General features: G+C 37.6%; 5 protein-coding genes across 8 annotated transcripts; 3 read left to right on the top strand and 2 right to left on the bottom strand.

Moving 5' to 3' along the window:
* Positions 1–1048: 1048 nt before the first annotated feature.
* Positions 1049–5991, bottom strand: LOC124413050 (mitochondrial proton/calcium exchanger protein). The gene is made up of 7 exons (XM_046893369.1): positions 5661–5991; positions 4436–4905; positions 4169–4339; positions 3535–3846; positions 2924–3403; positions 2301–2738; positions 1049–2204 (listed from the first exon to the last, which is right to left on the bottom strand). The coding sequence occupies exons 1-7, from the start codon at positions 5716–5718 to the stop codon at positions 1773–1775; spliced, it is 2361 nt and encodes a 786-aa protein (XP_046749325.1). The 5' UTR covers positions 5719–5991; the 3' UTR covers positions 1049–1772.
* Positions 5992–6366: 375 nt separating this feature from the next.
* Positions 6367–10257, top strand: LOC124413054 (protein CREBRF homolog). The gene is made up of 5 exons (XM_046893376.1): positions 6367–7913; positions 8114–8530; positions 8615–9106; positions 9187–9309; positions 9483–10257. The coding sequence occupies exons 1-5, from the start codon at positions 7283–7285 to the stop codon at positions 9575–9577; spliced, it is 1758 nt and encodes a 585-aa protein (XP_046749332.1). The 5' UTR covers positions 6367–7282; the 3' UTR covers positions 9578–10257.
* A 421-nt stretch (positions 10258–10678) lies between these two features.
* Positions 10679–16295, bottom strand: LOC124413056 (spermine oxidase). Its single transcript, XM_046893379.1, has 4 exons — positions 16092–16295; positions 15178–15718; positions 14618–15045; positions 10679–14530 (listed from the first exon to the last, which is right to left on the bottom strand). The coding sequence occupies exons 1-4, from the start codon at positions 16270–16272 to the stop codon at positions 14100–14102; spliced, it is 1581 nt and encodes a 526-aa protein (XP_046749335.1). The 5' UTR covers positions 16273–16295; the 3' UTR covers positions 10679–14099.
* Positions 16296–16369: 74 nt separating this feature from the next.
* LOC124413055 (protein TAPT1 homolog) lies at positions 16370–19208 on the top strand. Of its 2 annotated transcripts, none has more exons than XM_046893377.1 (7): positions 16370–16677; positions 16892–17049; positions 17167–17264; positions 17356–17690; positions 17791–17888; positions 18051–18266; positions 18377–19208. In XM_046893377.1, the coding sequence occupies exons 1-7, from the start codon at positions 16491–16493 to the stop codon at positions 18962–18964; spliced, it is 1680 nt and encodes a 559-aa protein (XP_046749333.1). In that variant the 5' UTR covers positions 16370–16490; the 3' UTR covers positions 18965–19208. The 2 variants fall into 2 exon arrangements, with proteins under 2 accessions (XP_046749333.1, XP_046749334.1); XM_046893378.1 differs by having other exon boundaries at positions 16371–16677; positions 16895–17049.
* A 2894-nt stretch (positions 19209–22102) lies between these two features.
* On the top strand, positions 22103–26033 carry LOC124413052 (GTP-binding protein 2). 3 transcript variants are annotated; one of them, XM_046893371.1, is made up of 6 exons: positions 22103–22400; positions 22542–22856; positions 23077–23337; positions 23432–23834; positions 23906–24191; positions 24379–26033. In XM_046893371.1, the coding sequence occupies exons 1-6, from the start codon at positions 22103–22105 to the stop codon at positions 24661–24663; spliced, it is 1848 nt and encodes a 615-aa protein (XP_046749327.1). In that variant the 3' UTR covers positions 24664–26033. The 3 variants fall into 3 exon arrangements, with proteins under 3 accessions (XP_046749327.1, XP_046749326.1, XP_046749328.1); XM_046893370.1 differs by having other exon boundaries at positions 22491–22856; XM_046893372.1 differs by having other exon boundaries at positions 22242–22400; positions 22523–22856.
* The last annotated feature ends 40 nt before the right edge of the window (positions 26034–26073 follow it).

Genomic DNA, 26073 nt, shown 5'->3' with positions numbered 1-26073 from the left:
ACGGAAACGATTGCAAAATGATATATTAGCGAATGAAAGCTTGGAGTACGGATGTAGGCGATTTTAGAATGTGATAGGAGTGGGATGATTATACATATACCGACGGATTCAATAGTTTCGATATCCTCGTGCGGTCTTTATGTGGGATCTTTTACGCTTCACAATTTTTAAGAATTCGGAGGCTGACAGAAGGCTCCACTGACATTATTGCAATATGTTTTTGCCCCTCTACGTCATGTGCTGAAAATACAATAATCAAAATGGTTGTTCTTCTTAATTAGATGCAGCTTGAACCACTCGGAATTTTCTACATTTGAACAGGTGACGCGGGTACAATGACAGGATTTATTTATCTATACAACCTCTAAAGTAGTAAATATGGATAATAATTCAGACCCATGGCACCACAGAACAAACCTGATTTTTGTGCTTGTATACTACACATAGTTTCCTAAGCTTGACAGTAAGATTATTATTATTGGAGCATAGCAAAAAACGGTCGTTTTATATTACAAATAGTATTACCATATATTTGAATATGAACAGGGAATACTTCTTGCAGTGAGCTCATCGGGTCCATAAAGTCTTCACTACTTGCTATGCTATACTCTGTAGGATGACCACCTCCGTGAGTAAGTGACTTCAAGAAATATTCCCTGTAGGTAATATGCATTGATGACAATAAACACATATCACCACTTTAAGTCTATTTTCAATTTCTATCCTTTTTTCCTTGTGGGGGTTGTTCGATCTAAAAATTAATACTTCGCCAGGGTGCTTATTAATTTGATGTAACAAAAGGACCTAATAAAACAGTATTGATAACCGTAGTGCTGTATAAGATTGTTAGTTTTAAACGAAAATTTGTACCGGATAATAGGAATTCAAATATCAAAAATATTTGTTGACTTACTCTCGTTTTAATATAACAGGTAGTACATTTATGTAGTGAATCATAACAATTTTACTTCATGGATTAGACGGTTAAAATGTGTGCATCTTGCACTATGCTTTGCACGTTCGTTTAACGTATAGTATGTGGCGGTGGGTCGGTGTGTATGATACGTACCCCGAGAAAATTTGCATATGTAACATGAAACAATTATCCTTCACTCAACTGCTGAAGCTAGTTTATCAACAAAGCAGTTGCTTGGTATGCAGTGATAACTAAATTCCGAAAACGTGGAATGATACCTCCATTACGAGATAACAAATCTTTTTTTGTAATTTTCATAATAAAAAAATTATACAATTTTAATAAGCGACACATGTTTGTGGCCAGCGCATGCATATTGTCACTCAGAGAATGAGTAGTAAATACCGTAATACTATTCCCCTTTCCCCCCACTGCCGCCCCGCTATTACTGGTTGCATTTACCTCATGCTCTACTTCTTTAAATGATAGATTACGAATAAGTTATATATGGATGAGTCCTTGTTTACAATCTATACAAATTACAAAATGACTGTTAAAAGCACCATTCCATAAGAATAACAGGACAGAAGAAGGAATATACACGATCTTATATTCGTGAACATGTACTATTGTTTTGTAATACCACGTGTTACAAGGTCGGCGGCAACCTCCATCTCGCATTTCATCAGTTTTCGTTGATTATCATGTACTGAATATCACTGGCTCGAAGAAGCTCCAGACTCACGGACACCAAAACGCATTTTTACAAACACTGGCAGTATTTTCCGTTTCAGTTCAACTGTCTGCGCTTCGAATTTAAACGACTTCATAATATATTGGGTTGATCTAACGGAAATCACAGTTGTTTAGAACCTTCTGCTTTTTTTGGAGGAGGCGGTACGCTTGATGTAACTGTTGTTACGGTAGGATCCCTTACGTCTCTACTTTCTGGTTTTGTAACCGACATTGGTTGCGATAGGTCACTTCTCTCATTAGAAGATGTGCTCTTATTGTCTGTCTTGGTTTCCACCTTTGTAATTTTTGTCTCTGTTGCTTGAACAGTTGCATTGTCTTCAACTGAATTTGCTTGCGAAGATGCCTGTACAATTTTTTCTACATCTTCATGTATCGGCTCTGTTGCTTCTTTTGTTTCTATTCCTATTTTCTTCAGTGCTTTTTGGATTTGCTCCTCCACTTCAAGAACTTCTTCTTTGTCCATTAGTTCGATTAGCTCATCCATCTGCTTTTTGCTCAGTTTTACGTCTTCTTGCCCGATTAGTTCCACCACCTGCCATGGGAATGAAAATCAACAATCAATTAAGCACACTAGGAAAATTAATAAAAAAAAAAAAAATTGACTTATGAAACAAACGATGATGTTTACCCGGAGTACATCTTCAATTTTTATGGCACCATCACGGTCGTCATCGATCTTTCCAAGAATTTCTGCAATTCTAGTTAACCGAGAATCGTCAGGAACACTTTGTATCCGTTTTATAGCTGCGATTAATTCGTCTATCTTAACAAGCTCTGCAGTCACATGCGAATCTTTTTTCTCCTCTGAACTAAGCTCCTCTATCTTCTCTTTTATTTTCTTTTCAGATTGCTCAAGCTCTGCCAAAACTGCGTCCATTTTGCCAATCATCTTGTTCACTTTAGTAAACAAGCGTTTTGCTCCCTTTGACACTTTCAATCCTTCTATATCAGCCTCTCCCTTTGCTTGAGCTTTCATTTTGTACAATTCCTGAATATCTTCTTGATATTCGGCCATCTCTTCTTTAAGCTCCTTTATTTCTTCCTTTTCCACGGCCATTTGTTTTTCCTAGTAAAAATCCAGGGAAATAATTATAACATATTTTATAAATTTATTTATCAATTCTACATTATTCAAATAAAAACAATCTTATGAATTTTTGGTAAATGGTTTGTAAGAAAGGATTTTATTCATCTAAGTTGGGTTCCCAGGAAGCCGGTGAAAAACTCTGTACTTATTCGGATTCTACATACCTTGCCAAGATTGTCTAAAGCTTCCTCCAAGACTTTGACGTCTTTAGTAGTGATTTCATCTTGGTTTTGAAGAGTAAGATCAATCATAGATGGTTTAGGAATACTCTCCTGTCTCTTCTCTTGCCTTTCTTCTTCGATCTTACGCTCTTCTTCTTTTATAATTTCGATATTCGTTCGATGATCGACCTTACCCTCCTTCTCACTGATAGCACCCTTTGTACGGGTCACCACAGTATCAGGTAGTGCCGATATAGTAGCTTTCAATTTGTCGGAAGTAGGAATAGTGTCAGAAACCATGAGTGCGCGTGACAAAAGTAATAGCGTTGGAGGTACCTTTTCACCAAGACTCAGATCCAACCATTGTGCTAATTGTTCTCTCAACCTTGAGTCCGGCATTCCATATGCTCGCATTCCTCGAGCTCGACATGCTTGCTGCAATTCCGCTCTCGTCAGGGATTCGACTCCTTCTTTGTCAATCATCTGTCAAAAAACTGTTTTAGTCAAGAGACTGAATGCACCATGATACCATCATAGCAGGCATTGTGCAAATTAACTATCACCGGGTGATACTTGTAAAATTAAAAAAAATTTGAAATATCCTTTCAACATACCCTGTCGTCAGCAGCAAGACTTCTTAGCTTCATTCTCAACTGAAAGCGTAAAAAGTTGGTGGTACCAAGCGTTTGTACATCCACTACCCTACAGAGGGCTATCAACTGTGGTCGTGATAAAGAATCAAGTGTTATTTCGTCCTCGAATTGTTTACTGAATTTCATTATTTCTTCGTTGGAAGCGACGGCACCCAATCTAATTTTGTAGAAAAAGTCACTGAATTCCTTGGCTTTCTCCGAGTTTCGATCTGATGACTGCACGGCCATATCGTCGAGTGTTTTTTGTAGAAACTTGGCTACCTCGAGTTTGACCTTAGAATAATATGATTAGTTGAAATGTACCTTAGATTTCACCGTGTATAGGTTAGTCAATATCCAACATAAATTATACATCAGTATCTGCTCATGACAATAGAAAATATATTGCCATACTCAATCTTGGCTGCTTCTATTAATTAACAATTAGACCTTTCACCTTAAAATTTCAATAATGAAAACTATTTAATCCAAGAAAATTTTATCTAATCGAAAACAGTCTAATAGTTGGACAGAATATCTTCTTCTAAGGTGGACACAATCTGAATATTTAAAGGGCAACCCTGAACTCGACGATTAAGAAAAAAAATTGCATTACCTTCAGTGCCTGTTTAAGTTTATCTTCCTTCTCAGTTGCAGTTTGAAAAGTAGATGGTAACAAACCTGGGAATAATTTAATTGCTACGGGCAGCAACAATTCCATAAAGGGTACAATTATGAACACAGAGAATGGTATGAGTCTGAAGACATCACCCGTCGTTTTAATCAGCTGAAAACAAGCAGTGTTGTTGTTATGGTATTCAATCCATACATAATAAAATCGAATGAGTCTTCATTTTCATCCTAAGACAGAGTCAAAACCTACCAATCTATGCTCTCTTCTGCTCAAGTCTTTCCCGCGTAGAATGCGCCATATCAATTTTGCTGAAACTTTCATATCTAGTCCCAACAATCGAAAACCATGATAGTAATGCAGTATTTCTGCTTTTACTTTTTGCCAGATTGTTCGTTTTACAGCGACAGCTTTTGTCGGGGATTCGGCAACTGTATTCGTTGCACGAACAGCAAGCTTTTCTTTTTCCGATTGTTCCTTTTGCTCCTTGATATTTTTTACTGTTTCTTCAACTTTAGAAGAGTGCTCCTGATGCCCATTCCATGTCGGTGATACGTAAAAGTTTCGATTTTGCATGTACAGATGGTTTATAGGATAATAACTTGTTAGCGTCGGTTCCACAGATTTAGAAAACGTTTGGAAACTTCTCCTACTCGAACAAACTGGCATGACATAGTTAAGACTACGATAGTGCCCACACCATGTTTTACAGTAGCATCCATCTGGGAAGAAGCAAAAAAAACAAAGTGAAACCAAAAACTTGGGATCTATGATCGGATCTTATGACACTAGTGTGTTACGGATAGATCAAAGTAAAAGATGTAATAAAAAAAATCAAGTTTATCATGTACATCAAATAATGATTACATTAGAAGCAGCCTATTCCTACTATTTTTAGATTTAAGGGACCAAAGTACAGACATGTTTGCGAATACTTCGCCAGATGAGAAGATGAGATAAAAATCGAGTGACATTTAGTAAAAGTAATAGATGGGAAATAAATCGTATTGAAGAGTCTCATACAGTTGTTCAAATCGGACTTGCTTACAAAGTTTGTGTATATGTATGTGCCAAACTTGGCTAAATGCTTAATATATGTATGTAACATCTGACTTTTTGGAGCAACATACTGATCATTTGGATTTTCGAAACCGGCAATGAAATATAATGACAGGGCTGATCGGATTCGATTCTGATCACATGCTAGACGTATTGAAACCTAACCTATGTCAACAATTCTCATAGGTGATGCACACAATCTATAGAGTGAATCCGGGAAAAATTTGACGCGGATACACTGAAAGAAAATCAACGAAACTTTTATGCCCGTCAGTGGTATAAATAGTCGTGAAATACACGCGTTTCCATGTTACATAAACATGAGATGGCACGTATTGTGTCCCTGTAAGCGATCAAGTTGACGGCACATGTACAGTAAAATACAATATTAATTATGAACGGAGTATTTTATACGTACGATTGAATACGCTGGATCGTACAGCCATCGTTGTACGGGTATAAAATAATGGATACATTACGAACTGTTTGTTTTATCGAACTTTTCTGTGACCGTATTCCTCATGAAAACACGATAAGACACAGCCATCACAAATCTTCGGACCAGCATGAAGCTTCTTACTAGTCAAATCAGCTGAGACCTCGCAGTTCTGACGCGTATCTTCTCCACCTCTCATATGGAATTTTGTTCGCACAATGTTGCTCACCATGAATCCGCATTTTACGGGCTGCTAGAATAGAATCTTTTAACATTTTATTCATCCATTGTCGCACCCTTCCTTCAGTCGCATTTAAACTTATTAATGCTGTTATTGATGGATGTTAGTTAAATCGAAACATTCCATTTGAATATCATGAAACTTATTGGATGATGAAATGTGAGGATTTTTTTTGAAAGCGCGCTGATGTCCAACGCAAGCCGCCATTACGTTTCGTGCCAAGTAAAAACGAGCTTCGTGTTACAATGTTTATTTTCATATCGACATCGCGTTTTACGATAAATTATTGAAAGCAAAGAACACGCCCCGTTGGGTTTTGTTCGGGGTGTCGTTGGAGGTGTATGTAGTCCGGATCGAGTTCCAGACCGCGATTAACTACGGTAAAAAAATAAACGATTTTGGTGCGATCAGTTTCTAGATTCTCCTAAGTGAGGTGGCATGCGAATCGCTGATTGGTCGAATCTCTCCTCCGATTGATCGCGTTCATGTGACCTTTTTCCGTTTATGCAAAACTTTGGGATATTTTTCTCATGATCTCGTGGCAAAACAACAACAGGCTAATTCTACTCTTGAAAGTTTAACAACGACGCTGCTTAGCACGTCCAACAGTTGTATAAAACTCCGCGGACAAGTGTTCTACGTATGTGCTGTGTGTGAAAGTTACAAAACAAATGAATCACCGCTGCTGAATATAATTTTGCGAAATAAAAAGATTTTCCTTGATTTCGCGATGTTGTCACGGCGAATATTTGCTGATTGAAAGTCACGGTCATGCGTAAGGGAGGTGAACACGAAGCCACTATGTGATCCTGGTACTTAAGTTCTGCCATCAACATCGAGACAGAATTTAGAAAAGAGGATAAAAACAATTTTATTTGACGACATTCATTTTCTAATCTACGGCATATAAGACTTTCCATTGTCTTCTTCTTCAGTCGTTAATCAGCCATTCAAACTTGTTCTTCGCCAGTCTTGGCGTTTTCGTTACCATTGTCACGCGAACTTGTGCTGAACATCCTGTTCTTATTGTTTCAACTCTCATAGAGACTTGCTCTTATCTATCGTCCAATAAGAGATCGGGGCATAGACTTAGCCTAAATAACGTATTGCCTACTGTATCACGATTGATTGCAGTTGCTATTGTTGCTAAATTTACTGACAGGTCATTGACTCTCCAAACTATTCCAGATTCCCTACATAATAATAAACTTGAACACTTTGGGTGAAATGTAACGAATCATCAAGATGTGCAGGTCGATATCTCAATCGACTAAATAAGACCAGATATCTAATCATTATTCATATTCCTTTACTTCACTTATTTTTTTATTCGATAATACTCTGTACCGACATCTAAATACAAATGGGGGACTCGACCTATTCGGATTTTCTTCTCGGCCTCGGGAGCAGCACCATTGACGGACTTATAAAACAGGAACCAGCGCAGGAAATGGTGCCGTCATCTGCTTCTGTCCCGATACCATGTGGGCACAGAGGTACCAGAGGTGTCTATGACCAATTCTCACCTTCTCCATTAACCGCCCCATCAGCTTGGGGGTCTAGGCCGGACCACGTGATATCACCCTTTAAGATAGACCCTGATCAGCTGGATACGTCTTTCAAGATGGATGATGACGATATATTTCAAGTCGACAAGGCTGACTTGTTCCAGGGTCCCACACTTGCTGAATTGAATGCCAACGATGATACCTTACTCGGAGATTTAAACTTTGACGATTTACTTCTGCCCGAAGAACAAAATCAGCCACTCAAGATGTGCAACGATTTGACGCAATCTGCCACCTCCCTCTTTGGGGGTGGATCCAATTTTGCTCCTAGTAGTTTTCCACAATCTGGCCCTTTGTATCGCAATATTCACAACTCGCAGAACCCTTCGTCTGGCTTTCATATTAACGGCGGTATTAGTCTTATGGAGACAGCCGAGACAACCAGTCCTCCATCATATCCTAGTCCAGGAACAAGCAATGTAGCAGGTATATTTGTATGTCAATCATATTTGAAATATTTTATCCAATTACGTGCACAGGCGATAAGTGCCAGTTGAAACTGCTACATTTAACAGAATTACTTCGAAATTCCTCAGCTTCAGCATCGTATATAATTTGACTTCATTATATTTATTAAAACCATATTACAGTTGACACTAACTTTCAAACATTTTGTGATTATACAGGCAGTTCAACGGCAAGCTCGTCAACATCACCCCACTTAGTACCTCGGAATTCAGCTCAGTCTACGCTTCATGAATTGTTGATGCGAAAGGTTGATAACCCGACAACTAGTCCAATGCGAGGACAGATAGATCCAGTATTGGTGATGGGAGGGAAACCAAAATCGTCTCGATTATCGATGTCTGCACCTACCCAAACTATGGGATTGGAACAAATCTGGGCTCGGAGGGAGCCCCGACAGCACCTGCTTAGCACCGGCAGTCTGGGACTCGCAGAAGCTGGCTCTACCAGCAGTCTCAGTACCGGTGGGGCACTCAGCCCAGATCCCCTCAGCCACCTTGATCCTTTCAGTCATGATGAGGGATATGAAGACAGTGACGACGATAGCGACCACTATGATGACTACAGTTCCGACAATGGTAGTTCTTTTGACACTTGGATTCCTTTGATTTTGATTCTATTCTAAGTGTCCAAATCTTATCGACCTCAATCATGGTTTGCAGACTCTGGCGGGAGCGATGTCGAGGAACAAGGGGGTGTCAAAGTAGCTGGTACTGGCGACGGAAACAGAGAGAGTAGGCACAGTAAGAAGGAGCGCTACTTTTGGCAATACAATGTGCAGGCAAAAGGCCCAAAGGGGCAGAGGCTAGTTGCTCGGGCCCGACTAGAGGATCCGCATGTATTGAATGAGGCCACAGACCCGGTATTTAGTCCGCATTGCGCTCTAAGAGGCATAAAGCACAGTGGTAAAGCTCGTAAAGGTGATGGAAACGACCTGACGCCCAATCCCAGGAAACTCTACAGCATTGGACGGGAGTTGGATAAACTTGCAAGGGTTATAAATGACATGACGCCTGTCTCGGAATTACCCTTTAATGCCCGGCCTAAAACACGCAAGGAAAAGAACAAACTCGCTTCACGTGCCTGTCGTCTAAAAAAGAAGGCTCAACACGAAGCCAACAAGATTAAATTACATGGCTTGGAACAGGAGCACAGTGAGTTTATTATTGGGTTGTTGAGTGTAATTTTTACAATCCGGATGATTGCTAACATTGAGATTATTAACTGTCTGTAGGACGACTGATTCATGGCATCGCTCAGATAAAGCAAACTTTAGCTGCAAAATTGACTGAGGCTAATCCAGAGAAACAGGAAGAAATGACACGACAAATGGAAAAAGTCTGCAAAGCAGCAACTAGTGAGTAATCAACTATTTCAATCTCATTATAACTTGAATTATGGCAATGCCTTGCAACCATAAAGTACACTGGTATAGTTCACAGGTAACGAAGCATAACATATTCAACACGTTTTAATGACTATAGGCGTGACTTTATATTAATGATATTTTTACATGTATTCCAAATGAAGAAGTGCGAATTGCCAGCCAATCAACTGAATTCGTCAATAAAGTGTTGGATAAGGTCAGAGCTGGGGTGCCCGATGGAGGAATTGATGATTTTTAGTATACAGTTGTTTTCATTGTTGTATGTTTCTTTCAACTATGTACAGAGCGTGAAAGATTTCATGGAATACATGCAACAGCAAGGCTATATTTTTTGTTATTATAAAATGACACGGTAAATAACTATTAATTTATTACTTATCATTAGTGTAGTAATGTATATTACGTTCCCTGTAAACGTATGTGTATCCGAGGGCCGGAAAGATTAGAGAGAAAGTTTAATTCCTTTGCGGTATCTCACTCTGAATACCATCAACTCTCGCTTTAACGTTCATAATTATTCTTTCTCCGCATTTTGTTGGTCAATTTAAACATATTATTGTTTTCCCAAGCAATGGAAGATGGTTCAGTTTACATTCTATGTATTTTCGGTAACTTAAAATAAAATGTTTTAGTGGCTGATATTTATTTGCAAGGACCTACATCAAATGTAAGTAATACGGCATTGTTGAGTTTCCATTTGAGAATTAATTTATGGGAAACAATATCTTGAGAGAGTGAAGATTGTGTAAAACGTAATGCTGAATAGTAAAGCCAAGCGATACGATCCTCGGATACAGAAATGTAGTTGACTTGGTCTACCTCAAAAAGTAACTCTATACCTGCTACAATATTTAAACGGCTAAAAAAAAAACATTTATCGATTTATACGGCGATATACATAAGCATATACATGTATACTATTATTATACGCGACAACAGAACAGTAGTTTTTAATTAGTAGATTGGGAAATTGCTCTGGCAGCGATCCCTGGTAGCATATATATATATATATATGTGTATATATATATGTATATATACACATATTACTTTTGGTTTTTAAATGTTTTATTAAATATATCTTATATAATGATATACAATCTGAAATATAAATGTCAACCTACAGCCAAACTGACACTTAACTGAAAATTAATCATAACTTAGGGATTCTAACTACAGCGCTCCAAATTTGAAACTTGATCAAATTTGCTTGATAACATTTTTGGAATACATCGCAGCTGTGTCATTTTGTCTTTAGGTATTCAAATATATATATAATATATTTGAAAATCTTTGATACACACATACATATATATATATATATTTTTTTTACATTACTTATAATGGCCTCGATAAAAAATCAAGATTGTCACGTTGTTTGAGAATGTTTGATTTGAAGCGAAAGACTTGATGGCAAGTAGAATGAAATACAAATTGAAAGTTGAAAAACAAAAAAAGAGTTAGGTGATGATTCAAAAATACGCTGTTTAGTAATTTTACGAATTGTAATTTTTGAAGAAAAAAATATTATGCAAAGGTGAATAATGATGAAGGCAGGCTACGAAACGCGACATTGTAACTGTACTAGAAATTTTCTACCATTCGCAGCTGTTTATCTTAATAAAACTTTTTCGACAATTTGAATAAAATAAAACTAATTAATTCGCCAAGTTCTTAGGCACTCGCGAAAAATAAAGCCGTATGCGGTATTTACATCTGATTCCTCGATTACCTCGAAATGCGTCCTGACAAGAGAAGAACTCCTCGAAATGCGTCGCGAGGAGAGAGATGAAGCGTCGCGTTTTGAGGTAATCAAGGAATCAAATGTAAATACCGAATGCACTATAAGTATTTACATTGTTATTACTTCTTTTTTAAGTATCACTTTACATCTGTTACAAAAAAAAGTGTACTTTTAGACATTCAGTAAACGACCACCATTTTTGTGTGTAGCCTGTAAACCTCATTTCATAATTAAAGGTGAAATTGAAGCAGTCTTGTTGTAATTATTTTTAGAAAAATATGAAAGAGTCGTAATACATAGTAAATACAAACTTGTACGTTATATCAAATTGCGATAAAAAAAAACATCCATATTTTTGTAGCGCTTTTTATACCCACAGTTTGATGATACTTGAAATTAAATTTAGGAGTGACATTTGATCGTAACAGCGAGCGATTCGATGAATTGGATATATTATGCCAAAAACATGATTGGTGTGTTACAATTGCGTGATATTAACGAATGTATGTACATAAAACATTTTTAACAGCGATTTGAACGATAGCTTTTGACCGAGAAGGACTGGATATCTTCATAAACTTTAAAAATACACATTAATTTTAAATTTTACAGTTAGGAACATTAGAAATTAGTTGTAAAGAATCAACAGTTGATTTTGTGATAAGTGAATAACGAGATTAAACATGAGAACTTCATCCGACAGTTCAGCTATTGTAAAAAAAACATTGCAAAAATTTTTATTATTGGCATTTGGGTCACCCACTTCTATTGAAAATTGATCAAAGTGGAGAACAAATTGACATGAAAATTATATTTCTGGTAAATTTTGAACATAATGAATAATCTGACAAGTGCAGAAGCTTTTCAACTTCACAGAAACAACATATTGTTTTATGAAGATTATGGAATTTATTGATGTCAGAATTCGTATCATTATACCAAAAGAAATGCGACAAGTAACTTACGAAGTGAAGTAGAGATTACAGAATGCTGCTTCTTGACCTGCAAGTCCTTTGTCAATTGCGAATGAATAAGAACTGTAAAACTTTCAATCATGTTAAAGGATAATTTATTCTCATTGTATCCATAATAAATATTGATTAACGTCAACATACACGTATATAAATAAAAAACGCATCATCTGTAAATGGTTACAATATATATAATCGAATAAAATTGTGATCAACTGAAAATTGAGTCGGCACATTTACTACGTTCAGCAAGTTAAAAAAAGTGACATAAGAGTACCTAAAGTGGTTATTGATTACTTCATGCAATCGGGCTTTGGCTTGTGCATTCTTGTACTGATCTGAAATAGCTTCTTAGACACCAAACATATTGATTGTTATAATACTGCTGATATTGCATGATATCATTTGAAATCCAGCGACTGTTAATTCAGTATACAAAGTATTTTAGAAGAATTAAGTGAATGAAAGACCTGCCTTCAAAATCTCGAAGAAATGATAAATCTATTACATCTATACATACATTATACACAAAATGTACATAAATTGCTATCGGTAACGAAAGTATCAAATTGGGTCTATTGATTTTACTGAAAATGATGTAAAATTACGACTAGACTAATTTCACCCTCGTCTCGGCATCTAGTGTGTACACGATCATGTTGCATGAGCCCCATGCTAACAAACTCACACTAGTTTCACTTTGAAAATACATGTTGTACTTTGGTATTAGATGATCGCAAGATCCCAGCTCTGTCATTGATACTAGCAGAGATTACGCTATATATCTATATATAAATCTGCTCACTAATATTATTTTAGAACATTACCATGTACTGTGAATCGAACAATCTCGATTAATAAAGTCACCCGAAAACAGTAAACGCTTTCTTCTGATTTATACAAGGTTCGATGTTATCAACAAGAGATGAAAAGTAAACCTTTATGTTGGCAATTGATTATACCTAGGTCTACTTGTACTTATTACATACAGGTAAGTAAGGGGAGAAATTCATGTAACGTCCAATAATCCACCTGTCATTTTAAAGAAATATATATATTCTATCACCGATTTTCGGCATCATTTTTAAGGTGTGGTAAATCATTACTTAATAAATTAAGTCAAAGCTAAAGAAGGTTCCAATTATGTGCCATAAATGACGGATATAATTTGACTAGATAAAACGTTTGTGTCACAGACAATGTGATATATGAAAAATTATTTTTAGTAAGCTTTGCTGCCTGATTTATGCGTACTGCTATTCTCATCGAAATCTAACACTAGATAGACATTTTTATGTACATAACGTAGGCAATCATGAATTATATTATATTTACAACGTTGCAATCTACGTGCATATAAACCGGAATCATATACAAAGCATTAGTAAAATTAAGAAGTAGCTAAAAAAATGATTTGAGCACAACATCATAGGCTTAAAGGCATGTGAAACAAACTATCGTTTCACTTCCATATAGCGATATAATCAAAGGAATCAGAAAACATTGAGCTATGTTACTAGTTATATCATCTACTTACAGTTCTTGTTATTACAGTGCAGCGAAAAAACTAGCTTAAAAATGAATTATTTTCTCCTAATTTGTCTTAATACTTACACAAGCAATAGTGTTTACATAATCAAATCACGCCACACAGCTGTATTTTGTATAACAACGGGATTTTCTGAGAGTATCAATCAGTTTAAAGCTAGGTCAAATAAAAATTTTTTTGGCGTATGTTGCGTATCACTTGCTGAAATTTAAAAATACATACGTTTCCTCAGAGTATGTACATATCACGTATGTAAGGCGAAGATGAAAAATGAAACACGGAAATTGCTCTAAATTTTCCTCTGTAACGTGTGTAATGTTGAAACGCAAAACGACTCTGGATATTCATTTAATTAATTTTAAAATGTGAGACGTGCAGGAACATTTTTTCCCCATATGGAAATTTTTATGCATGATGTTTGCTTAGGCCAACTGGTCAATTAATTCTTAAGTCATTTTCTTTTGCTCTGAGGTGGAATGGGCTGAAAGAATAATCGAAACTAATCTAGAGAAATGCCTTGGATCCATGAACTAAGATCACTTGTGTCTTCGCAACTAAGACTTAGTGGCTGTTTTTCCCTTTTTCTGGAATCTAGAATAGTTTGCGCAGCACGTCTGCCTGTTAAATACGCTCCATGAACAGTACTGTAAAACGATGAGTGAGTATGTTCCCCAGCAAATGTCACTCTTACATTTGTTGCATCGTCGCCACTGTGCAAAGGTTCAACGATGGTTTCTATATCCATCTGGCCTGCACCAACTGCTATTGCTGTATAAGAACCTCGACTAAATGGCTGTGAGTGCCACGAAGTTGTTACGCAGGCTTTTGGTACAGGGACAAATGGGTCGTTGAGGAATCTTCTCAGTATAGACGTACATGCTTCAGCTACCTCTTTTGTACTGAGCCTTTCCATGTATTCAGCAGCGTTTCCTGGTATGAAAAACGTTCAACATGTATAAAAAGATGTTGCTTGCCATTGTCCGAGCTACAACAGATGAGCAGATTATTATTGCTCACCAGATATCCAACCAAGTAATAATGTATCCGAAACTTTACTAAACGAGTAAATTTTCCGGAACCAAGTTTTACTTAGATCCTCTTTCTCAGCCTCTGGCAAGCTTCTGTCATCCCAAAGAAGCATGATTTCGGATATTCCTGGATTCAGGAATGGCCTTTCATACTCCAGGAATATTTTATCGACAGTTCCAAACAAAAGCCGATCTATAGCATCTAATTTAGAAGTGGGTAATGAAGGTTTGAACAGTTCACGAGCTTTTTCTTTCAGTACACCCAATGGTAAAGTGCAAACAATTTTTTCTGCAAAAAATTTCTTGCCATTTTCACAACACACCTCCACAGGCCAATCTTTTTTGGTACTTCGTATTACTGTCCTATCAGAATCATCAGAATCAGTACCATCTGCTGCATCTACATTTATATCCCACCTGCGAACAGTGCATTAACAATACCTAGATTAAACCTCTGGGAAAATCTCTGTACTCAACCTTTAAGAATATGAATTATGGAGTCAAAATTTAATTCAGTACTGAAGAATTTTTTGAATTCAATCCACTCACCGTATACTTGAGACAATATGCCTAGTACGAATACAATTTTTAGGAATGTGTCTGGCAACTGGTTCCAGAATCGCGCTGTACCCTTGTGGCAAGCTTATGTTTCCACCCTGAAGTTCTGCATAAGATCCCATCTCCAAGAGATCTACCTCGTCCATTGTATCACAGCCGGTTATGCATGTTTCTCTTTTGAGCAAACAGTCGAAAAGTAATTCTCTTCGTTTCCTTTCTTCAGGGGGCAGCGAGGAGAGATAAAGATCAGCTTCAAGTGCAATGTGAGCACCTACACTGTCTACTCCCTCAGGGGGACTATAGGCACTTAAAAAATATTCCTCACAGCGCCTTAGGAAACACACATAGGCTTCGTAAATTTCTTGAAGTACTTGGAATGGCACTTGTTTTCCATCTTCCATTGCTGCTACTACCTTGTGTGGTTTTGGCACACTGATTATGTCTATCAATCCGTTTGCCATTGCTAGTTCGAATATCGGATTGCCTAATACTCCATGGATCCAATTGGCGCCCAACTCGACCTTTTCGTTACCTGAAAAATCGATATTTACAAGCGATCCGTAACGGCAGTTCAGTTGCCAGAAGATTTTAAATCTGACCAAATGTTGGGGTGAAATTACTACGGAGAAAAAAAATTCCACTTCAAGTGCAACATAATAGAATTTAGAATAATTTGCACCTGGGATGTTGATCACGAGTATTGATAAATTTTTAAGAAAATGTTACAAGATCCTCCCATAACAATTAGTTCACCAATTTTTATCAAATCACAAGTTTGAAAAATTTCGCACGCAACAGATAGAGTCACGACACAATTTATTATGTACCGATCGTAAGGTTGCATGTATTAAAAAATAATAGGAGCCGCTAACGGAAAGGATTTTTGAGGTTATGATGAATTTTACCCATTTCTATAGCCACAATACGTCCACCTATACGTCCTCTTGCTTCAAGCATAATGAAATCGGTTTCTCCATTTTTTAAAAAATGGTTAGCCGCTGCCAAACCGGCCATTCCAGCTCCGATAATGATTATTTTCGAATAAATTTGATCATCATCCGAATCTCTCGTCGATGATTCCGCCATTTTTAAATGCCTGTCAATTCAGCACCACACTGCCGCCCGTTGCCAATGCATACTCACCCGCCCAGCTACAGCTACATACATGTGATGCATGCGATACGAGCTGCTAGGAGAAGGGATTTTTGCTACGGTGCTGTAGGATTGAACAGCTGTTCCGTGCAAGACTATGTCCGTGAGTCAAGAGGAAGAACTTTTCAACGTGCATATTCGCATCGAACAGAATGAACACGGAAGATGACAAGCCCGTTCAAAGCGAAGCGATGTTTGCAGAGAAAACACACATCAAATTTCGAGGTCCTAGCAAGGCGTCAGGACTGCAGGGGAGTCGTATAGAAACTGTCAATTTTCAACCGAGTCGTCCTGCAACTCCTAAGCTGTCAGTTAAACAGGACACTGCAAAAAAACACGGTACTTATATTTCCAAAGAGATGTTTATCCATCTACACCGTGCACGACCCTCCAAATTCTTCCAATAAGACTCGTTATCCCTACTTAATAGTCTTTAATTACAACGGTTGTACTACACAACGCAAATGGTTTTTTAGGTTAAATGGTAGTTGTTTTAGTTTGATTTCAATCATCCATATACTTACCATTTATCAAATAAATTGTCCCATCTCAGCAGGGATATCGCTGGGTCAATTTTTGAAAACAGAACTTACACGTGGCTATCAATTGGAACATGACGAAGAACGATACTCCGCCAGACGCGAGAAAATCTATTCATTTATGAAGATACCAAGGGAACTTGAGAAGTTCATGGCTTATGGGTTTTTCCAAGTGAGTGGTTACCGTGAATTCTCAAACTTATTACTAATTACAACGAACAAAGATTTTGTGCGGAAGAAGGAAATAGATAATTCAATATAAATGACGTTTTGCATGTCCTATTATTAGTGTGCAGATTCATTCCTGTTTGTTTACACTTTCCTGCCCCTGAGATTTGTCATGGCTCTTTGGGCGGTAGTGACAAGGCCATTGATGCGCTGTTTAAGGTGAGTTGTATAGTTACTGCAAATAGAAGATAAAACCTTCAGTGTCAGTGAGTAAATAAAATTTGTATTATCCCGTCCGGTTTTGTTATAGAGGTAAAAAAATGAACGGCAAAAAAGGAGAGAGGTTATTGAGGCCGGCAGAGGTTTGTGATCTTCTGAAAGGAGTCGTTGTTGTTGCATGTTGGGCTGCAACCTGGCGAGTAGACACTTCCATGATGTATCATCTTGTAAAAAGCCAGTCCGTTATCAAGCTTTATATCTTTTACAACATGCTAGAAGTTGGCGATCGGCTATTCAGCGCCTTTGGACAAGATACAATCGACGCCTTGTTATGGACAGCCACGGAACCACGCACTCGTTCTCATTCGAACCACACTCGCCATCTTGGAACACTGCCTCACCTTCTTTTTGCTTTTGCCTATGTCTGTATCCTTTTCAAACAAAGATGGACATGCAGTATTTGATGTTATTTGGCACATTCCCTTTTGTTGCATTAAATTGTTTATTCCTTAAAAGATTGTGCCAGTGCTGCACAGCATTTTGGTGCTTTTCCAGGCGACGACTCTTAATGTGGCAATAAATAGTAACAATAAGGGTTTGCTAACCATCATGATGTCAAACAATGTAAGTTGCTATTACATTTTAAAACTGTACACCATCTGCAAGGTATCACCCATACATGGTACATGTTATCAATTTCGATCGATTCACCTGATAATGAAATGAATAAATGATGCATCCATTATAACATGTGAAATTAATATTGAATTTTGTATTTCTTTATAGTTCGTTGAACTAAAGGGATCAGTCTTCAAAAAGTTTGATAAGAACAACTTATTTCAAGTATCTTGTAGCGATGTAAGAGAGCGATTTCATCTGGCTGTCCTCCTCCTCGCCGTATGCTTGCAAACTATGAAGGAATATTCTTGGAAAGCCGATCGTCTTGTCATTCTTCTTCCTGATTGTATACTTGTACTTGTGGCAGAAGTTCTTGTTGATTGGGTAGGTATTTACTTATTTTACAAGCCATAGGACAAATGTGTCTGATATACTAAGGCACAAAAGCAAGCTAGCATTTGACGAGTAAATGAAAATTCCCCTTGTTGTCCAAGGTAAAGCACGCATTCATCACCCGTTTCAACGAGCTTCGTTCAACCGTGTATAGGGACTACACGGTTAGCCTGGCTTATGATATGGCGCAAACACGGCAGGAGACGGCATTTTCAGACCAATCGGACCTGGTCGCCCGTCGAATGGGTTTTATACCGCTTCCTCTCGGCGTTGCAATGGCTCGTGTTCTGTGCACGACTTTAACTCCTACCGCCAGACCAGCAAATTTGATTCTCTTTATTATGGCATACCTTGTTCTTATATCGTTTCGGGTTCTGAATAGTTTGGTAATATTGGGAAAAGCATGTGACCTGATCGCGTCGCACGCAGATTCGAATACCACCGAATCAAGTCCAACTCCTGTCTCTCGGGAGGCAGATTTTAATAACATTGATACGACCAAGCCGACATCCGCAATGGCTATTTTTTCTAATAGTGCAGTAAGCCTGAATAATGTGTGTTTGAATGAGGCCCTTTTAAAGTCAGAGAAGTGTACAAAGTCAGAAATTTCTGAGCAGAGTCCAGCTGCAGCTGTTTCATCGGGTAAAAGCGTTGTGAGAGCAGGTAGTGAGCCGCTTCTTCCCCAATGAAGTAAAATTTTAACATGAAGATTTCATACCTAATTTTATTTTAATGTACATAATGTAGCGTGGTATATGCCGTGAATATCCAATGAAGCAGACCCAATATCCGTATGGTGCGGGTCACCTATAGCGGTTAGCCCAAGGGACAAAATCACCTTGAGTAGCCTTCAGGGATCCGCTTCAAAAAATATTCACGGTATGCAGATATGTATGTATATAAGCTATAAATATTATATGTGTATGTATGCAGATGTTTTATTTCGAAGCAACACTTTTTTTCGATCTGACGTGAAAAACTTGCTGTAAAAAAATCGTCACGTAGTATATGTTTTAAATATAATTTTCAAAGGTCACTCTTGGAATCCCCAGTTTTCTCATTAAAATAACATGTAGAAAGTGTAATTTTTTTAATAATTGTTACCACTCAGCAGCATTCAATGAAATGAACTTGATCCCTAGAAGCAAATTGTAGAAAATTGACCTCCAGAGGAGTGGAAAACCGATATATTGGCTTGCCCGATGATATGAACTTTGTAAAATTGAAATTTCTGTGTTAGAGCAGAGGCTTATATTGTTTGAACCATTCCGGTTAAGGATTTTACTGAATACACATTCTTAAAGAGAATTCAATTCTCTAACAAACTCTTTCAGGACCAAATCCGTATTATTAAATGGAGCTAGTTGGTAAAAATTATGAGAAAAATAATTACTACTTCATGTTTTTCAAATGGTCAAACTTCAAATTCTGGATGCAACCTTTGAAAAGTGGATTTAAGAAATATCCTCCTGCCAGGATTGCTTTTTTGTTGTGTACAAGTTTTTCTGGTAGAACCGAAAAAAAATGTTGCCTTTAAACGAAACAACTTAATATATAATTTATAGGATAGATGGCCAGGGTGACTTCACATTATCGAGGTAGAGGTCATGAGGTCTATTATCCATGGCTACAAAAAGAATGCAAATATATTGTTTACAGAGTTTCGATTATTTACACTTGATCAGAACCCGACCTGTTGCTAGTATCGCAGAGTCTTGACAATATGCCCTGGGGTGGTAAGTGAATCTTAGTAAGTCAGCTGGAGGCTAAAATTCGAGTTTTCTATCAAGTTCAATTGATCGAAACATCAAGTACATCTACATGTTTGAAACGTGAATAGCTTTACATACATAGGACGGATTTTGGTCAAAATTGCAATTAGACATGAGTGTCATACGTATAATTCTAATAAACTCTCAAAGGTACAAGAAATCTTCATGCCTTGGAAAAAGCTAACGAGGCTAAAGTATTATCGCCCGGAGGCACTGTCAGTTGAATCACGCTCTCTGCTTTACCCTTACGAATAATTAACATAACATTTTTATTGGATATGTGTTACCGTGCATTTACCTACACAGCTTAGCATGGTGCTTCGTTTTAACATAAGACGTATATTATTTCTACGTATGCTTTGCGGAAGCAACATATGTAACTTGCAAATTTGAAAATTATCAATAAAATATAATATTGCCGTCAAAATTGTTATCGGACAATACGCATCTATTCATATGATCTATATTCTCAATTACGGATGTATCTTAGGATCGAATTGTGTTGTCCTTTGATATACATAGCGCAACGATAATTGTTTATTATCATTAAGAATGGTGTTACGTAATTCGTTTTTTTACTTCTCTCACCTGTCTGAATAAACGAAAATAAGGTACAAATCGCTAAATTTTTTGCTCAGCTGTTTCTGTTTGTGACTGTGATTTACTTTACAATTACTTCGCATTAATCAATGATTATCCTATAATCGTGAGGAGGTACACATGATTTCCTTCAAATTGAAATGCTGGCTTGTGTTTGAAAATTATACTGTTAAAAATTCACGTTTGCTGGACGACAAGGGTGTTTGTCAAGGCTGCGCGCGATCCCGCTCGCTAAAGTTTCGCGCCGTATCTCCCCCCTCCCCCCTCCACGCATGTCACCCGCGTCATTGACGCTGCGGCCGCCATCAAACATCACAGCAAAGAGCAGCGGACTGCGGAGGAGGGCGTGGAGGGAAAGTGCGACCAATATGGCTGTCGAGGTTTTCGTCGGTATTGGATAGGGATTTAAAATTCAACATTTGCGGTGCATATCAGAGAGTGAATTTCGGGCAAGAAAGTACAAGCTTTGCAGGTATTTTGTGTAGTCAAACTTTTAGTTATGGACTATTAACATGTCGAGCTATTTTTACGAAATTTTTTCCTGACAAGATGTTTAGTGTTTGCTATTTTGTTTTTTTGTCTGTTGCGTCACTTTCTGTCACTTTTACTTTTGGTTACACGCTCGCTGCTCTTATGCAAATAACACAATTGTCTATTACCGTAAATCAATATTGACAGTATGAATTACGAATATTAATACCACTCCTTCACATCTTTCGACTTATAATTATCCCTAATATGTACACCTGTACCGAATTACATATTACTTACTTACTTACGGTTTTCTGCCGTCGCGAAATAGCCGCAGCCAATCACCGTCACGAAACACAGCTGTCAAAAGCCCATGTGACATAGGTGTATAAACGTGTCATTCTTGTAGCAGGTTGACGAGAAAAAAATTTCGCGAGATGTGCAAATTTATTTCGCAATTAATGTTAGACAATGTCATGGCTGAATATAGTTGGAAAAAATGCAACACCCGACATATTATACGTATTGCATCACCTCCGTAGGTCAGATTTGAAAAAAATTTCAACTACATTCCTTTTCAAACGAATCGTTTTCTCTCATCTTGAGCAACAGATGGATAAGCGATACATAGTTATGTAATTGATAATATAACAATTTATTATTAATGTCAATCGTAGATATGATTTATTTTGACTGTTGTCCAATGCTAGCTCTGACCTTATACGCTTGCTACTATAACCAAATATACTTATTTTGGTTCCCGTAGTAACTGTATATCAGTGTATTTTACATGCATACCTATAATTCATGTTTGCATCATGCCAAATGTATTTTTGTACCTGGCTTTGTTTACAGGCTTTGGTGATATTACGCAGCCGAACTACATTCCTATTTTAAGAAGAAATAAAATATCAGTTCTAATTATTTTGAAATGCTAAATGTACCTGGATTTTTCTTTACAGTGGGTGAATCATATTTATTAAAATGGAGTCGTTTCTTGGATTGTTCGATCCTGGAGAAGGAAAGGGAAAAGGCAAGGAAACTTGGGATCGTTTTGAGCAAGAGGGCAATGGGTCATCCGATTGTGAGAGTTCCAGCAATGACGAGGATCAGGAACACATCGCATCTGATGTTGAACAAAGACTTCCTCCTGAACCAGAACAAGGAAATATTGAGTATAAATTAAAGCTCGTGAACCCCTCAAGCCAGAGATTTGAGCATCTGGTTACACAAATGAAATGGAGACTTCGGGAAGGACATGGGGAAGCAATTTATCAAATTGGTGCGCAATCGCCGACTATTAGATGACTGTTTGTTCGTTAATTTTTAGATTCTACAAGTCCCCAGTACATGTAAAATTATGTAATTAAAGTCCAGTTTCACTTAGAATACCAACCTTATCAGTTTAATGACTACCGATTAGGAGTCGAAGACAATGGCAGACTGGCAGGTCTGTCAAGGGAGGAAATGAAGGCTTCACTCAAAACCTTAAGGGAAATGGCAGCCAGACTGGGTGCAACCACAGATGTACTTCGAGAGAAACTCACCAACAACAACGTTCACTGCAATGAGAAGGAACAGAACAGAAACACTCCGAAAAATGAATCCGAAAATAAACGAGTTGCCGAGGTATTAGTAAGAAAGCTACGAAAAGACGATAGAGAGGATCAAGAAACCGTTGTTGAGTTGAGACTTGCTGTAACAGGCGGACAAGATGCTGGAAAATCAACGTTGCTAGGTTTGAGGACTAATTTCAAATTAATATTCTGATCTTACCCATTGAGTGTACTTAGCAGCCACAATTCTCCCTATTATTGATTACACTTCAAAATCGATCCAAGAAATAGGATTCAGTTGAAATGCAAAACATTACAGAACAGATATTTCTTGCATTTACATAAGTAATAATCTACTAGACTCTATTGTGACATACTCATGATGTTATCTGCATAACACAGGAGTGCTGACACAAGGTGAGCTGGATAATGGAAGGGGAAGAGCACGTTTGAATATGTTTCGTCATCTGCACGAAATTAGAACAGGACGTACGTCATCAATATCCCATGAGATAATTGGCTTTGATAGCGAAGGTCACGTACTCAACTATGCTGAGATGAACACTGCGGAAGAGATTTGTGAACAAGCTTCCAAAGTTGTGACATTCATCGATTTGGCTGGTCATCGCAAATATTTGAGAACAACATTGCTGGGACTTACAGGTGCGATCGAGCTCCGAGCACTAATAAATACATAAATCTTTGCATGTACACGTGCTTAAAGTCACTTCTCAAAAAATTGCACACCTATTTCTAGGCTATTGTCCACATCATGTGATGCTGGTTATAGCACCGCCGATGAATGAGGCTTTCCAAGAACATCTGGCTTTGTGCCTTGCTCTGAGACTACCACTTTTTGTTGTTATAACCAAAACTGACCTTGGCCTCTGTGACGCCCGGGATGCTTTGGCTCAACTTGAGAGTACTGTGAGAGCTCATGGCTGTTCTAAACAACCAGTTCTGTATTCTGTTCCTGATAGTAACAGCAATGCGCGTCAAGGCTATGATTTGGAAACGATTCCTGTATTTCCTGTGAGTTGTGTGACGGGGGAAGGCCTGAAAGAACTCACCTCATTCATCAGAGATTTGTTACCTTCTGAATCCACTCCTCCAGATTCAGATCCCGAATCGTGTTTGTTTCAAATTGACGAAACATTTAGGTGATTATTTTCGTATATCGATTTATAGTAGCACACAAAAACGGTTTGGTCATTTTTTGATAACTTTTCAGAGTGGTGGGACTGAGTGAGCCAGTTCTAGGCGGCTTGCTGGTAAGGGGGATTATTGCACCTGGGACTCCGCTGCTGGTCGGACCATTGCCAGATGGTGAATTTAGTCCTGTCAAAGTGGCTAGTTTGCATAGAAACAAAGCCCCTTGTTGTCTAGTTCGAGCATCGCAGAGTGCAAGTCTAACTATTGCACCCCCAACTGCCAGAGACCCACCATTGCCCCACCTTCGACCTGGAATGGTTCTTGTCTCACCTCGAGATCATCCGTGTGCGACATTTTTCTTCCAGGTACAATTCAATACTGGTTTTAAAATGTTTGGGTGACCGCTCTCGTATTTTTGGCGGGTTAATTAGAAATGACCAATACTGACGCCTATGAGACTTTGATATCGCTAAATGAATGTTAATTTATTCGAAAATACCTATGTAGACGTAAATACTTTCAAAGTTTTGGTGATTTCACTGTTACTTTCAGGCCACCGTTTTGGTTGTCTATCACGCAACAGCGATATATCCCGGATTTCAAGCAACCGTACACGTCGGGAACGTGCGTCAAACGTGCGCGATAGAAGGAATAATGGATTTGAAAGAAGAGGGACTGCAGACTAATAATACTGCATCAGTTCTGTTCAGATTTGTTGGCCACCCGGAATATCTCCATGTCGGAATGCGACTACTGTTTAGGGAGGGGCGCACAAAAGGCATTGGCCAAATCACCCAAATATTCCCACTCATTGGATCTCAGAATAGTCCGCAATAAATCAAGTACATTATTATTTTTACTGTGTGTTTAAGAAAATTATAAGTATAATTACCAATCAACATATTTACAAAAATACGTAGCAAACTGTGACAAGCACATGGAGTAGAACCAAAGGTATTCCACTAAATCGAAGGTTTTCCGCGATAAAACAATCAAATTTTCATTAAAACCATGCAATCTCGGTTGGCAGAAATAAAGTCATATAACTTTTTTAATTTTCGAAAATGCTTAGACCAAGTTACATTATTTGTACGGACAATGGGTTAGACAGTTGATATGTATCCATTTCTGAGGATTTCACCGCCACTGGTTATTGTAATGTTTGGGGAGAAAGAAGGCAGTATTTTTGTCGATTTTCAATGAGGTTCTACGGTCGTTTTTCTTAGCAAATGAGATTATGTTTTGAAAACCAGGCAAAAATGTTTCTAGTTCTAGTTCTAAATTGGTATGTTTTAATATTTATTTATCACCTTGTAGGTATACTTTTACCGCATTGGGTAATAAGTTGCGCGTGATTGGTCCGTATGACCACCCTTATAACTTGATGATCAAGCTATGATGTGTGAGAATTATTGAAAATGACTCTATAAATCTTCTAAGGGGATTTCAATATAAATTATTTGAATGGCTGAGCCAAAAAGCAAGGCTATAAGGCTGATGAGTGACAGTTGGCCAAACTTATAGCTGTGTTTGTATATATAATAGTTATATCGTAATTACAGAAAATTCTGTATTACTAGTTAATACCACATTTTTAATGTTGAGTGTTAGATAAGTGTATCCCTTTCGTCTTTTCTTTTTCAGAAAGAACATCTTGACCTTACTTTCAAGTATAATCCTCTGTGCTCTAATCTCTTTATATAATAGTTTCACGTTAACCTCGAATTGAAATAGTGATTGCCTGAAAAAAAATATATATATATATTTTTAATCAAAAAAGTATAAACAGTGTGGACAAAACTATTTACTTTGCCTACCCCGTGTGAAATTGCGCATGGAAAATTAAATGAACGAATAAAATGTTTAATATATGTTTTAGTAAAGACGTAAAAAATTAAACGCAACTCCATATTCTGCAACATGAAAGTGCTAATTTGGTTTATAAAATACTGTAGCTCTGTCAGAGGTTGTAGGAAAAATAGTTATGCGGGATATAGTATTAAAAATCCGCATTGCTATTCTGGTATTATTAAGTATAAATTGAGCACCATTCTGTTGTCATTTTAAGCAAACGTCGTTTTTGACATCAACGCCAAAAACTGTACAGATCTATATCGTATGTATACATATTTACAGAATAGAATAATATCACTGTGCATTTCAACACGGCTGAGATGGAGTTCGATTAACTCAGGGGAGAATCACCATCGCAGTTTTAAAAAATAGTCACTAATACTATGTCATCGA

This window comes from Diprion similis, chromosome 12, assembly GCF_021155765.1.
Source record: "Diprion similis isolate iyDipSimi1 chromosome 12, iyDipSimi1.1, whole genome shotgun sequence".
NCBI lineage: Eukaryota > Metazoa > Arthropoda > Insecta > Hymenoptera > Diprionidae > Diprion > Diprion similis.
This window is presented reverse-complemented; position numbering and strand designations above follow the sequence as displayed.

What these genes read in the sequence shown, in the direction of transcription:
- LOC124413050 (XM_046893369.1), bottom strand. Translation starts at nt 5,718, where the DNA reads ATGTATCCATTATTTTATACCCGTACAACGATGGCTGTACGATCCAGC. An exon ending in AACTTAAACAGGCACTGAAG is followed by an intron (nt 3,847 to 4,168) that starts GTAATGCAATTT and finishes TATTATTCTAAG; the next exon opens with GTCAAACTCGAGGTAGCCAA. An exon ending in AAATTGAAGATGTACTCCGG is followed by an intron (nt 2,205 to 2,300) that starts GTAAACATCATC and finishes TTCCCATGGCAG; the next exon opens with GTGGTGGAACTAATCGGGCA.
- LOC124413054 (XM_046893376.1), top strand. Translation starts at nt 7,283, where the DNA reads ATGGGGGACTCGACCTATTCGGATTTTCTTCTCGGCCTCGGGAGCAGC. An exon ending in AGGAACAAGCAATGTAGCAG is followed by an intron (nt 7,914 to 8,113) that starts GTATATTTGTAT and finishes GTGATTATACAG; the next exon opens with GCAGTTCAACGGCAAGCTCG. An exon ending in TGACTACAGTTCCGACAATG is followed by an intron (nt 8,531 to 8,614) that starts GTAGTTCTTTTG and finishes CATGGTTTGCAG; the next exon opens with ACTCTGGCGGGAGCGATGTC.
- LOC124413056 (XM_046893379.1), bottom strand. Translation starts at nt 16,272, where the DNA reads ATGGCGGAATCATCGACGAGAGATTCGGATGATGATCAAATTTATTCG. An exon ending in TATTGTGGCTATAGAAATGG is followed by an intron (nt 15,719 to 16,091) that starts GTAAAATTCATC and finishes TCGATTTTTCAG; the next exon opens with GTAACGAAAAGGTCGAGTTG. An exon ending in ATTACTTGGTTGGATATCTG is followed by an intron (nt 14,531 to 14,617) that starts GTGAGCAATAAT and finishes TTTTCATACCAG; the next exon opens with GAAACGCTGCTGAATACATG.
- LOC124413055 (XM_046893377.1), top strand. Translation starts at nt 16,491, where the DNA reads ATGAACACGGAAGATGACAAGCCCGTTCAAAGCGAAGCGATGTTTGCA. An exon ending in TGGCTTATGGGTTTTTCCAA is followed by an intron (nt 17,050 to 17,166) that starts GTGAGTGGTTAC and finishes TCCTATTATTAG; the next exon opens with TGTGCAGATTCATTCCTGTT. An exon ending in CCATCATGATGTCAAACAAT is followed by an intron (nt 17,889 to 18,050) that starts GTAAGTTGCTAT and finishes ATTTCTTTATAG; the next exon opens with TTCGTTGAACTAAAGGGATC.
- LOC124413052 (XM_046893370.1), top strand. Translation starts at nt 22,103, where the DNA reads ATGGAGTCGTTTCTTGGATTGTTCGATCCTGGAGAAGGAAAGGGAAAA. An exon ending in CAAATTGACGAAACATTTAG is followed by an intron (nt 23,835 to 23,905) that starts GTGATTATTTTC and finishes ATAACTTTTCAG; the next exon opens with AGTGGTGGGACTGAGTGAGC. An exon ending in GTGCGACATTTTTCTTCCAG is followed by an intron (nt 24,192 to 24,378) that starts GTACAATTCAAT and finishes TGTTACTTTCAG; the next exon opens with GCCACCGTTTTGGTTGTCTA.